The 11,812-nt window shown below is 59.3% G+C and overlaps 2 protein-coding genes across 10 annotated transcripts; both read left to right on the forward strand.

Moving 5' to 3' along the window:
• Positions 1-2,867: 2,867 nt before the first annotated feature.
• ASPDH (aspartate dehydrogenase domain containing) lies at positions 2,868-5,433 on the forward strand. 5 transcript variants are annotated; one of them, XM_010947028.3, is made up of 7 exons: positions 3,039-3,194; positions 3,399-3,543; positions 3,801-3,885; positions 3,981-4,130; positions 4,214-4,434; positions 4,504-4,658; positions 5,072-5,249. In XM_010947028.3, exons 1-7 carry the CDS (start codon positions 3,140-3,142, stop codon positions 5,113-5,115), a joined length of 855 nt encoding a protein of 284 aa, XP_010945330.1. In that variant the 5' UTR covers positions 3,039-3,139; the 3' UTR covers positions 5,116-5,249. The 5 variants fall into 5 exon arrangements, with proteins under 5 accessions (XP_074227146.1, XP_074227145.1, XP_010945330.1 ...); XM_074371045.1 differs by lacking the exon at positions 3,399-3,543 and having other exon boundaries at positions 2,868-3,166; XM_074371046.1 differs by lacking the exon at positions 4,504-4,658 and having other exon boundaries at positions 5,072-5,300.
• Positions 5,434-5,594: 161 nt separating this feature from the next.
• JOSD2 (Josephin domain containing 2) lies at positions 5,595-9,624 on the forward strand. 5 transcript variants are annotated; one of them, XM_010947027.3, is made up of 5 exons: positions 5,595-5,742; positions 6,334-6,493; positions 8,097-8,222; positions 9,039-9,233; positions 9,337-9,624. In XM_010947027.3, the coding sequence occupies exons 2-5, from the start codon at positions 6,348-6,350 to the stop codon at positions 9,434-9,436; spliced, it is 567 nt and encodes a 188-aa protein (XP_010945329.1). In that variant the 5' UTR covers positions 5,595-5,742; positions 6,334-6,347; the 3' UTR covers positions 9,437-9,624. The 5 variants fall into 5 exon arrangements, with proteins under 5 accessions (XP_010945329.1, XP_045366703.1, XP_045366704.1 ...); XM_045510747.2 differs by having other exon boundaries at positions 5,606-5,742; positions 6,331-6,493; XM_010947026.3 differs by having other exon boundaries at positions 5,637-5,784.
• The last annotated feature ends 2,188 nt before the right edge of the window (positions 9,625-11,812 follow it).

The raw sequence follows: 11,812 nt of genomic DNA on the forward strand, positions 1-11,812 counted from the left end.
GGTTCATTTTTTTGCAATTTGACGCCTGTCCCCCCCAATCCCTCCGCCCTTGAAACTGAAGAGACAGCCACAACGTCAGAGCCTCCCAGTACCCTGGCCCTGCCCTGGGGGAGTCCACTCCCAGCCCCTGGCCCCCTCGGCTGCGGGCGGGGCGGCCTCAACCCGCCTGGCACCATCGCCCTCAGCCCTCTCCTGCCCCACAGACTCTTTTGATACTGAAGGGAGGTTTGCGTCAACGACTACCTGCTCTGTAATTACTTTAAAAAAAAAAAAAAACACGGAAAAAGTAAAAAAAAATTTTTTCTTTGGGGTCATGAAAGCATGGAGGAGAGAGAAAGCAGGGGGAATGAGGGTGGGCAGCAAAGAAAGAGGATGAAAAATTCCAAGTGTCATAGGCTCCATCTGGAAGGTCATTGAGGGAGTTGGCACCTTCGGGTGGTCTTAAGCCCCTGACCCTTCACCCCAGAGGTCCCAGAGAGGGACTCGGTCACCCAGCACACCTGGCACTCATACTTAACCTCCCTGCATCCCTTCTGAGGCATGTATGGGGGTCCCCTCCCCCTGCCTCTCACTTCACGGCAGAAATCGAGGGTGGCCTTTATGGTTTCCTAGCACTGCTGTTCCAGGGTCCCACAGACCGCGTGGCTCAGAACAACAGAAACTGAGTGTCTCAGTTCTGGAGTCCAAGATCAAGGTGCAGGCAGAGCCGTGCTCCCTCTGGAATCTGCAGGGGAGGATCCTTCCCTGCCTCGTACAGCTGCTGATTGCCCCAGATGTTCCTTGGTTTGTGGCCGTGTCACCCCAATCTCCACAAAGCATTCTCCCTGTGTCACTACATCATCCCCCTCTGTGCATGTCTCTGTGTCCAAATATCCCCTTTTCATAAGGACACTGGCCATGTTGGATTAGGGACCACCCTACTCCAGTATGACCTCATCTTAACTTGAGCACCTGCAAAGACCCTATTTCCAAATAAGGTCACATTTAGAGGTCATGGAGGTGAGAATGTCAACATATCTTTTGCTGGGAGACAATTCAACCCATTACAGAGCCAAACCAGAGAGGGTCTGTCTCCACTGCAAATCCGTTCAAGACACTGCCACGGAGAAAGCGGGTCACACTGAAGGGGAGGGAAGGAGTGAGCTGGGTATGCAAGGGTTGTGAAGGATGCTCTAGCTGCAGCCGGGATGGCGGGGCACCAAGGGTCTGCACTTCGGTCTTGTTAACTCAGGCGCAGGAGGCAGAGTCCAGGCCCACAGAGGGGGAGGGGGCTACACTGTAGCTCAGAAGGGCAGGGGACGCACGCAGAGCCCTCGGAGGGACAGAGCTAGCGAGTGGGAGCAAATGCCAGGGGTCGGCCAGGACAGTGGGCAGCCGCTGGGGGGCCTGGGAAAGGCCAAGGGGCTGGCGTTTCAGGCTCCAGAGGGCTGGGGCCCTCCAGAGCTGTCTAGACAGGCAGAGACCCGTGGAAGCAGGAGTGACCTTACAGCACCTTCCTCACTCAGGAAGAGGCCCTGCTCTGGATAGACAGAGCCGCAGAGCAGCACAGGTCCCAGCCTCCTTTCCGCTCCTGGCACAGCCCGGTCTGCAGACACAGCAGGTCTGACACATGTGCAGGACAGCAAGGTCCAGTGGAGTCCCCGCATGGAAGGCAGGGCAGGCAGGAATCCCCTACGACCCCACTCAGGCTCTGGGTGCTCTGAGAGGGCTTGGACCGAGTCCCTGTGCCTGGCCCTGCGCCTCTTCCCAGGCTGTTTCTGCACCACGGCATCTTATCTCTCCCCAACTTAGGGCTCTTAAAGCAAATTGTTCCTTTATCGGCCGTGGCAGCGGCCTCTGGGACATGTCTGGGGTCCCTGGCTCTATCTATCCGGCCTGTCTGCTCTGGAGGCTTGTCGAGTCTGGACTCTCCTCTTGAGCAATGCTTGGCTCCCCCTCGCTCCCTCTTTCATGCTCTCTTTCTCTCTCGTCCTCTTTCAGGGCCCGATCCTGGTTGCCATGGCAACACTGCAGCGGGTACCAGGTGGTGGCTGGGGCAGGGAGCCGACACTGCCGCAGCCTCCGCCATTTCCGATGCCAGGCACCCGCGAGGCACAGTGGCTGGGGCTCATTTGGGGGGATACTCGGGGCCTCACAGGCTTCTCTTTGGCCATGGGAGGAGAGGAGGGATAGGCATGGGAGTGAGAATACAAAGTGGGGGAGAGGGCGCAGAGGCTGGTAGCATCATGGCTGGGGGAGGGGAGGATAAAAGGTGAGAAGTCAAGGTGAACTGAGGGATGATCAGACTGGAGGGAGGGAGGTTACCCAGAGGGGCTGGGGGAAGGGATCCTTCCACTGGATTTGGGGAAGCCAGGGGAGACAAGGGCCACTGAGGCTTAGATGAGCTGAACTCCAGCTCCTGCTGTATTGTGGGGAGACAGGCATTGCCAGACCAGGCTTCCCTCAAACCCTGGGGTAGGGAGGAGATGAGGGCCTGGCCTGGCTGGGGACAGAATGGCAACCAGCCCAGAGGAGGTGAGGGTGGGGGCTGGAGGGATGGAGCTCCAGGAGAGATGGAGAGACCGTGATGAGAACAAGAGATCAGAGGCAGAGAACCAAGGGAGAAAAATACAGAGGATGAATGTTGACAAGAAACACATGTGCCAAGTCACAGAGAGGGTGGCCACAAGGGTGGCGATTGGAAACACAGGAGCAAGGGGACAGACAGAGCCCAGAGTCCCCTGCCACCATCTCTTCTCCCTTGCTCCCAACCCTCTCTAACCCCACCCCAAGCAGGATGAAGTTTCCATGACAACCTGGCCAGCCAGAAAAGGGGGGCAGGGGACTGCAGAGGAAATTTTCCACATCAGCAGGAAGGGAGGACGCTGTGATGCAGAGAAGGAATGGGCCGGGTACAAGGGGGCCACACAGGGCACCAGAATCCAAAACCGTCTTGCCCACGGCCCCCAGGATTCTCATCCTGCCCCCAAGCAGCATACCCACACCCGCCTCTCTGGGCCACTGCAGGAAAGGAGGAAGGTTCAGGAGAGGCTCAAGGGTCAAATGTCCAAAGATCAGCCGCTGCCCAGACCTTGTTGGGGTTGGGGGCGGCAGCGAGCAGCCAGTGGAGGTTAGACCACAGACCAGCAAACGGAAGGACATGGCTCTCAGCACGGTCCCGAGGAAGGTGGGGATAGTGGGCTATGGCCGCCTTGGTGAGTCCCTGAGGCCTCTTCCCCAGGCCCCTTTCTGAAACCTCCAGAGCCCCGGGGTCCTCCACACACTTTTCATCTACATCTTTATCTGTGGCCTGGCTGACTGTCTTTGCCTAAGCATCTTCCACTCCGCACCGCAGGGCTCCGGCCTCCTCTGGGTCTCTCTCCGTCCCCCTCTCTCTGAATCTCTTTCCCTCTCCCCAGGACAGTCCCTTGTCTCCCACTTGCTGACTCAAGGACCAGAACTGGGCCTAGAACTTGTTTTTGTCTGGAATCGTGACCCAGGACGAATGGCGGGGAGCGTGCCCCCTTCCCTCCAGCTCCAGAGCCTTGCTGCCCTCGGGGAGAGGTCAGTGACCTCGCCATGAGAGAGCAGGACTTTCTGAAGCTCCTGTTCTGGTTTCCCTTAGGTGCTGTGTGCTCTCAGGCGAGTCCCGTACCTTCTCTGGGCCTGGGTTCACCCCAATATAAAACAGGACCAGCCTCCATCCCCTTTCCCCTCCTAGGCCAGGGTGAAGAGTGACAGGCCTCCAGAGACTCAGGGAATCTGAGGAGGGGAGGCCTAATACCTCTCCAAGGCCCTCCCCCATCTCTCCCCTCTCCCAGGCACCCTGACCTTGTGGTGGAAGTGGCCCATCCCAAAATAATCCAGGAATCTGGGGCAGAAATCCTGCGCTATGCCGATCTCCTGGTAAGCCCTGCCTCTTCCGCTTTGGCACCACCACCCCACCCTAAAATGGGATTCGTCCCCTGACCTCAGCCCCTCTCCACCTTCATCTGCCCCAGGTGGGGTCCCCCTCAGCCCTGGCTGACCAGACCACAGAGCAGCAGCTCCTGGAGGCCTCGCATCGCTGGAGCCATGCTGTGTTTGTGGCCCGGGGAGCCCTGTGGGGCACTGAGGACATCACCAGATTGGATGAAGCCGGGGGCCTCCAGGTTAGGGCCTGCTGGGCTCCCCAGGAATGGGAGGGGGCCAACAGAGAGCCCCCAGTCTCCCTGACTCAGGCTCTCACTTTCAGAGCCTCCGTGTCACCATGGCTACACACCCCGATGGCTTCCGGCTCGAGGGACCCCTGGCTACAGCGCACAGCACCAGGCCTCGCACTGTGCTCTATGAAGGCCCTGTCCGTGGGCTCTGCCCTTTTGCCCCCCGAAACTCCAACACCATGGCGGCTGCTGCCCTGGCCGCCCCCAGCCTGGGCTTCGACCGTGTGATCGGGGTGCTTGTGGCTGATTTCAGGTGAGCAAAGCTGGGAGGGGTTCCCAGCCGGGGCCAGGCCAGTAGGACTAACCACTCTGCTTGCCCCAGCCTCAAGGACATGCACGTGGTGGATGTGGAGCTGAGCGGACCCCCGGGCCCCACAGGCCGAAGATTTGCTGTGCACACCCACAGAGAGAACCCTGCCGAGCCAGGCGCTGTCACTGGCTCTGCCACTGTCACCACCTTCTGGCGCAGCCTCCTGGGTGCGGCCAGGCCCCTCCCCAGTACTAGTGACCTCTCTTCCCAAGCCCTGGGCTCTTGTGCTCTGCAGAGCTTGTGTCTCAGGGTCTGTCGGAGTCTGCGGTTGATTCTGCCTCTACTGATTGATTGATCTTTATTTCTGTCTCCTTAACCACCTACTCCACGACGTTGAATCTTTATAGATCTCTATCATTGTCCAAGTCTCCTCTTTCTGAGCCTCTGTTTCCCCTGTCTCTGGGACCCTACCATGTGTGTCTCTGTCCCTCTCTCTCTGGGATTTGGTTCCTCTCTCTGGGTCTTTGTCCCCCATGGCCAGGACTTCCTCCATTTCCACTTTGGTCTGTCCCTTCCTCCAGGTATCTGTCACTCCTCATCTCTCTGTCTTGGTTTTTCATTCCCTATATCTCCCCAACAGGCTGCTGCCAGCTCCCCTCCAAGCCGGGGATCCATCTCTGCTGAGAAGCTTCCTCATTCCCAAGAGGACATCCTCAACTCATTTACCTCCCCACCACCAGGGTCCTGCTGCTGCCCTGGCCTCAGTGTCCCCAGACCTCCCTCCTGTCCTAGTAAATATTGGAGGCTCTTCTCCCCGAGTGGTTTGGTGTCTGATCACTTCTTTGCCTCTGTGACGTCACGCTGTGTCTTCACCCTAGGCATAACAGCACCACCGGGTGGGGGCATATATGGGAGCGGGCATATGGGAAGCAGCATGCCTGAAACTATCGCGAGAGCCTACTCACTCGGTTTCCCAGAATCCTCCGAGCAGTAGGGGGCGTGGTAGCGTGCGAAGGAGAGGCCTCTGTAGTGCATATTGCCGGGACTCAACGCAGGGACCGACGGGAATTGTAGTCGCGTTCTCAGGGCGACAGCTGACTTCCGGGCCACGCTGCCCGGCGTTCCGCGAGGAGCAAACGCTCTCGCGAGGGTCATCGGGAGTCGTAGTCCGGCTCGCAGGCGGCGCCGGGAGCCGTAGTCCGTCTCTCTGCCCAGTCAGCGCGGTGCCGCCCGCCTAGCTCTCGGAGCCCAGAGCCGCCGCCCAGGGGAATGCGGGAGCCCCCAGTTCGGGAGAACAGAGAGTCAGGCGGGGTGAGGGGCGTTGCCAGGCAACGGGCGAGCGCCGCGGTTGGGGTACGGGTCGGGGAAACGTCTCTGTTACTTGGTGTCGGGGGAGGGGGCCCTGTTGCCAGGTGACAGGAGGAGAGAACTCTTGTTGTTTAGCGACAAGGGAGGGGAGTCTCCTGTTGCTAGGCGACTAGAAGAGACCCTGTTACCTAGAAACAGGAGAGGATTCCTTTATTGCTAAGTAACCAGAGGAGAAACTGGTTACCTAGTGTGGTGGGGGTGAGGTGGCCCTCTGTTGCTAGGTAACCAGAAAGGAAGCCTGTTACCTAGGGACAGGGGAGGGGGGGTTCTGTTGCTAGGTGACCACCATAAGGACCCTTTGACTTAAAGATGTGGCGGGAGTGATCCTCTGTTGTTAAGTGAGCAGAAGAGAGAGCTAGTTTTCTAGAAACAGGCGATGGAGGTACTCTGTTGCCAGGAGAGCAGAGTCAGGGGCCCACGGTCGCCTCAGGCTGCCCGAGCCCCCAGTCAATGACAGTGCCCCCAGGGCCTGCTGGTAGGTTGGGCTTCCAGATCCCAGGCCCTTGAGTACCTTCTCCCCTACCCCCCAAGCAGGAGCCGAGGACGGCATGTCCCAGGCCCCAGGAGCTCAGCCAAGCCAACCTTCCGTGTACCACGAACGGCAACGCCTGGAGCTCTGTGCCGTCCACGCCCTCAACAACGTCCTGCAGCAGCGGCTCTTCAGCCAGGAGGCTGCTGATGAAATCTGCAAGAGGTGACCATCACCCACCCTAACCCCTGGAGAAGCAGGGCTCACAGAGGCGGAGCAATCCACCTGGGCCGCACAGCAAGGCAGGGGCAGAGCCCGGGCCTTTCTGCTGCCCCATCTGCCTGGGCTGGACTCTGGGACTCAGAGACGGAGATGTTGCCTCCTGCACATGTTCGTCCCCCGGTCTGGCCCCTAGATCAGGCCTCATCCTGTTTTCTGGGCCCTACTCCCCACTCTCCTCTGGCCTCTCAGCTTCTGGTTTATCTCATTCAGTCCATGCTACACAGAGCTCCAGCACTGACCCTGCTCCTCCCCTGCTCCCAGCTCTCCTGTGGCTCCCCAGCACCCCTGGGAGAAGCCCCAATCTCCTCACTCTGATACCAAAACCCTATGTGCTCTGATCCCCACCTGCCCCTGCAGCTTCATATCTCACTGCTCCCCTCAAACTAATTCCTCTCCAGTCCCTCAATGAGCACCCCCTCATGGTGCCTCTGGGTGTTTGCACGGGCTGTTCTATCTGCCTGGCACAGCTTCCTGCTCTTGGCAGCCTGGAATGCTGCTCCTCACTATTCAAGATTCAAACATTACATCTTTATTATCTCTCTGCCCGATCCCCTCCTCTCCGTCTCCACAGCTCTGGTCCCATCGTCTCCTGGACCCTCCCCTCAGCCTTCAGTTCCTCCCCTGCAGTCAGTCCCTTGCTGATCCTACACCCAGAGATGACCCTGTCTCCCTATCTCTTACTCACAGCCCTCCCATGCCCCCAACCCCAGCATCCTCAGGCAGAGCCCCAGCCCCTCTGACTATTTTTGAATCTATTCCTCTCCTATCATTCAAAACAGGGATCAACCAACTCTTTCATGGTAAGGCCAGGCTGGAGACCCAGAGAGGAGTCTGCTATGAGCCCTGTCTCAAGGGAAGCCAGGGAAACAGATCCACAGAAAAAGAATACACAACTTTCCCCTCGCCCACCCCTCCCCCTGCCCTGCCCACCAAGGGCCCAAAGACAGAACAAAGGTGCCCTTGTCCAGACAAGGTGGGGCCCAGAGTGGTGGCAGGGTGGGCCTTCTGGGCTGGGGGGCCGCTGGAGGAAAGTCTGGCAGGGAGACAGGAGCACAGGAGATGTGGTTGGGGACAAGGTGACTACAGAGGGGTGTGACGGGACTGAAGCTAGAAGGCCAGCAGGGACCAGACCATGCAAGGCCTCAAAGGCCAGGCCGAGAGGCTGGGACTCTATTCTGGGGTGATGGGGGTGCCAGGGAGGGCTGGGAGCAGCAGTGGGGCAGCATCAGTGCTGAGTGTAGCAAGAGCCCCCAGCCTCTGTTGGAGAAGGACTGGAGGGGGGAGATTGGAAGCCAAGTGAGGGTCCAGGTAGAGGAGGGCAAGGCCTGAGCAGAGAGATGTGGTTGGAGGACAGGGCACCAATCCTGGAGGACAGGGCAGAGAGTCTGGGGACAGGAGAAACAGGGCTTGGGGCTGATGAGTCATGGAGGCAGAAGAGAGGGTGAAGAGTCCAAAGGCTGGGTGACTTACGGACCCTGGGGCTTTGTGGGAGGGTGAGGCCTTTCCAAGGACCCACCAACTCAGGACCTGACCACCTCCCAACCAGGTTGGCTCCAGACTCCCGGCTGAACCCCCATCGCAGCCTCCTGGGCACTGGCAACTATGACGTCAACGTGATCATGGCCGCCCTGCAGGGACAGGGCCTAGCTGCCGTGTGGTGGGACAGAAGGAGGTGTGACCCAAAGTGCTGCATCATGTGTGCTGAGCTTGGCACAGTGGGTGCAGTGTGATGGCAGTCAGGGTGGGATAGAGCAAGAGGAGGGGCTGGGTGGATAGAGGGAGGAAGGAAGGGGGAGATGAGTGGAAGATTTGCAAGGGTGGATGATGGATGGCTGGGAGATGGCAGAGGGATGATTAAACGGTCAACGGGATGAATTGATGGATGGATGATGGTAGATTGATGGGAACTGGGTGACTAAGTGGATGGTGGATGGATGGTTGGATGTGTTGGGTAGGTGGTGATTGGGTGATGGGATATATGAATGGATGAGTGGTTGAGTGAATAAAGGATGGATAGTTGATAGGCAGTGGATAGCCAGTAGGTGGTTGGGTAGATGGATGGATGGACAGACGGACGGACGGATGGGTGGATGAGTAAAGGGTGGCTGAGGAGTTGGGTGGCTGGTGGAGAAGTTGGGTTGATGGCTGGCTGGCTGATGGTTGATTGCATCAGTGAGGGGGATGATGTTTGGGTGAATAATAGATGGGTAGTTGGACGGTGAGTGGTTGTTAGACAGCTGAGGGGTTTGATGGGTGGGCAGTGTATAATGGATGGCTAATGGGTAGAATCAGCGGTGGACGGTGGGTAAGCTGTCGGGTAGATGGCTGCCTGGAAGGCTTCGGGAGGTGGGGGGCAGATGAGTGGAAGGAAGCAAAGGGTGGGCAGATGGAAGAGAGTCCCTGGGCTCCACACACCCTGTAATGTCAGGCCGGCAGGCACACACTGAGGGCCGGGCCCTGACCATGGTGTCTCTGCCCCGCCACTCAGGCCCCTGTCCCAGCTGGCCCTGCCCCAGGTGCTGGGGCTGATCCTGAACCTGCCCTCACCCGTGTCGCTGGGGCTGCTGTCCCTGCCACTGCGCCGGCGGCACTGGGTGGCCCTGCGCCAGGTGGACGGCATCTACTACAATCTGGACTCCAAGCTGCGGGCGCCCGAGATCCTGGGGGACGAGGATGGCGTCAGGTGAGGGGGAGTGACTCTGGGGTGGGGCCAGGCGCCAGAACCCCCTCCCTGGGAGGCAACCCCCAGTTCCCCCAGGCCTCAGTCTCCCCATCTCTCCTCCCAGGGCCTTCCTGGCGGCCGAGATGGCTCAGGGCCTGTGCGAGGTGCTGCTCGTGGTGACCAAGGAGGTGGAGGAGAAGGGCTCCTGGCTGCGGACAGACTGACCCCGAGGAGGAGGGGACCACGGCTGCCAGCCTGGCATGGACCCTGCACGTCCACGTCTGGCTCCCAAGCTCCGGGAAAGGGGCCAGGCCTCACAGCTCATGGACCTAGTGGAGGCCCCAGGCCCTTCTCCAAATTCCCTGCTCCCCAGTGCCACGGCTGCCTCAATAAACCTGATGATTTGCCCCTGGCCTGGCCCGCCTTGCACCGGGGTGGGGCCCCTTGCCTTCAGTTACTCTAGTTTATCAAAGAGGCCCAGGCAGGCCTTGCCAGCAGCTGGGCCCTCTGCCACCTCCCAGCCTGGCCACCTCACAGGAGTCACTCACTTCTTAGGGCCTCAGTTTCCTCATGAGGAGGGGGTGGAGGCCCCAAGGGAAAACACAAATCCTTGCCTTCATGAGGTTCCCTGGAACCTGCGAATATGTTTGAATACCAGACAAAGGGGAACGAAGGTTGCTAATGTGCCGCCCTTAAAATCGGGAAACTGTCCTGGTCCGGGTCAGCCCAATGTAATCCCGAGGTCCTTAAAAGTGGAGAAGGAAACAGGGAAGGAACGTTGGAGAAAGAGACATGTGGAAGGAAGCCAGGTCAGAGAGATGCTACATGGGGCAGGGGGCAGAAGGGTGGTTTGAAGACAAGAGGTGGTCAGAAGCCAGGAAATGCAGGTGGCCTCAGGGAGCTGGACCAGGCAAGGAAACAGATTATTCCCCAGGTTCCAAGAAGGAACCAACCTGCCCACATCCTGACTGTAACCCAGTGAGACTCATTTTGGACCTCCCCTCTCCAGAAATATAAGAGAATCAGTGTGTGTTTAAGCCACTAAGTTTGTTAGAGTAGCCAGAGGAAACTAATATAACATTAGAATTCTTTAGGGCAGAGGAAGGTGTCACTGAGAAGGAGTGTGAGCAAAGACTGGAAAGAGGGGACGGAGGGAGCCACAGGGAGGTCTGCGGGAGCATTCCAGGCAGAGAACAGGCAGTGCAAAGGTCCTGAGGCAGGCCGGCATGGCTGGAGCAGAGGGAGGTAGGGAGAGAGAGCAGAGAGGTGATGGAGGGGGAAGATGGTGCCCGGTGGGACTGGAGCAGAGGAAGGACAGGCTCCCATTAGATGTCCTCTCTCCACATTCTCACCTGAGCAGCCCCTCTCCTGTTCTGTGCCCTCCCCAGGGCCCAGTGTCCCTCCCTGCAGCTTCCTTGTCCTGGCAGCCATTCACACCCAGCTCCCTGAGCCGCAGCTCTGGGTCTGGCCTGTGCAGCTGGGTGCTCACCCTCCTGGGCTGGGAGGAAAACACAGGGGATGTGAAGACCCCTGGTCCCAGTGGTGGGGGCTTTCACAGGGGTCTCATGAGACAATGTGGGGACCACAGGAAGGTGGGGGGACGTGATGGGGCTGGGCTGGCTCTAGAAGGCTGAGGGGGGCTCTCCAGGAAGCCAGTGGTAGGGGAGACTGGGCATTCCAGAATTGGAAACAACCGGGAATTAGCCCTGGAATGCTGGGGGAGTAATTCCTCCCGGTAGCTGTCTGAGGAGGTGATAAGAGACAAGGATGGATCCTGGCCCCGCAGCCCACAGGGCCTCCAGAGGTAGCCAGGGAGCGGACACCAGCAGGACCCGGTGGCCCGTGGCGATGGGGGTACTTGGACTTGGAGGGTTCTGGTTCCCAAGACTTCCTGAGGTCAAAGGGCAGCTTGTAAGGTGAGAAGTCAAACAGCACACGAGGGGAAATTGTCAGGGTCCCAGGACACCCCAACTCTGGGGGCGGCCCCCACCCCCAGTCTCTGACCCCCTCTGTCTCTCCCTTTGTGTCCCCCTCTTGGTCTCTCTTTCTGGGTGTTTCTCTCTGTCCGTGTCTCTCTCAGTTTCTGTCTCTGAGTCTGTCTCCCTGAGCCCTCTGGGGCCCCCTCCTGTGCCCATCGCCTGCCCCATCCTGTCCCAGACAGCCTGGCGGGGCTCCCTGAGTGTTTCTATTCCTGGGCCTGAGTGACCTCTCCAGGTGCCGCCTCAGCTGTGACCTAATATGGTCTGAGTGGAGCCCACAGGGCGAGGGGGGGAGGGGAGGTTGGTGTGGGGGTCCCAGCAGCCTCCCTCCTGCTCCCAGCCCCGCTCCTGTGCTAACCCCTCCCGCTTAGCACAGTCTGGAGCACCAACAGGCCAAACCTGTGCACGGATCGAGCGCTTATTGTTTGCCCCTAATGGTGGGTGCAGACCACCCCGTGCAGCCTCGCTGGCCCCCACCTGCTGGGGCCCCCACTTCTCACAACACCTGAGCCAGGCTGGTCTGAGAGCTTTGGGGGATGAGGGGTTCCTGGGGGTCCCCAGTTGCCCATTGAGGGCGCCCCATGCAGAGCCGCAGGGGCCTCTCAGTGCCCACCCCGTGGC

Source organism: Camelus bactrianus, chromosome 9 (assembly GCF_048773025.1).
Source record: "Camelus bactrianus isolate YW-2024 breed Bactrian camel chromosome 9, ASM4877302v1, whole genome shotgun sequence".
In the NCBI taxonomy this organism is placed as follows: Eukaryota; Metazoa; Chordata; class Mammalia; order Artiodactyla; family Camelidae; genus Camelus; species Camelus bactrianus.

Bases quoted from the DNA above. Each gene is read 5' to 3' on its own strand.
- ASPDH (XM_074371044.1), top strand. From the start codon at position 2,883: ATGGGCCGGGTACAAGGGGGCCACACAGGGCACCAGAATCCAAAACCG. The intron at 3,167-3,800 runs GTGGGGATAGTG...CCCCTCTCCCAG, and splicing joins TCAGCACGGTCCCGAGGAAG to GCACCCTGACCTTGTGGTGG. The intron at 3,886-3,980 runs GTAAGCCCTGCC...CATCTGCCCCAG, and splicing joins TGCGCTATGCCGATCTCCTG to GTGGGGTCCCCCTCAGCCCT.
- JOSD2 (XM_045510746.2), top strand. From the start codon at position 7,348: ATGGTAAGGCCAGGCTGGAGACCCAGAGAGGAGTCTGCTATGAGCCCT. The intron at 7,524-8,096 runs GTGGGGCCCAGA...CCTCCCAACCAG, and splicing joins GGTGCCCTTGTCCAGACAAG to GTTGGCTCCAGACTCCCGGC. The intron at 9,234-9,336 runs GTGAGGGGGAGT...CTCTCCTCCCAG, and splicing joins GGGGACGAGGATGGCGTCAG to GGCCTTCCTGGCGGCCGAGA.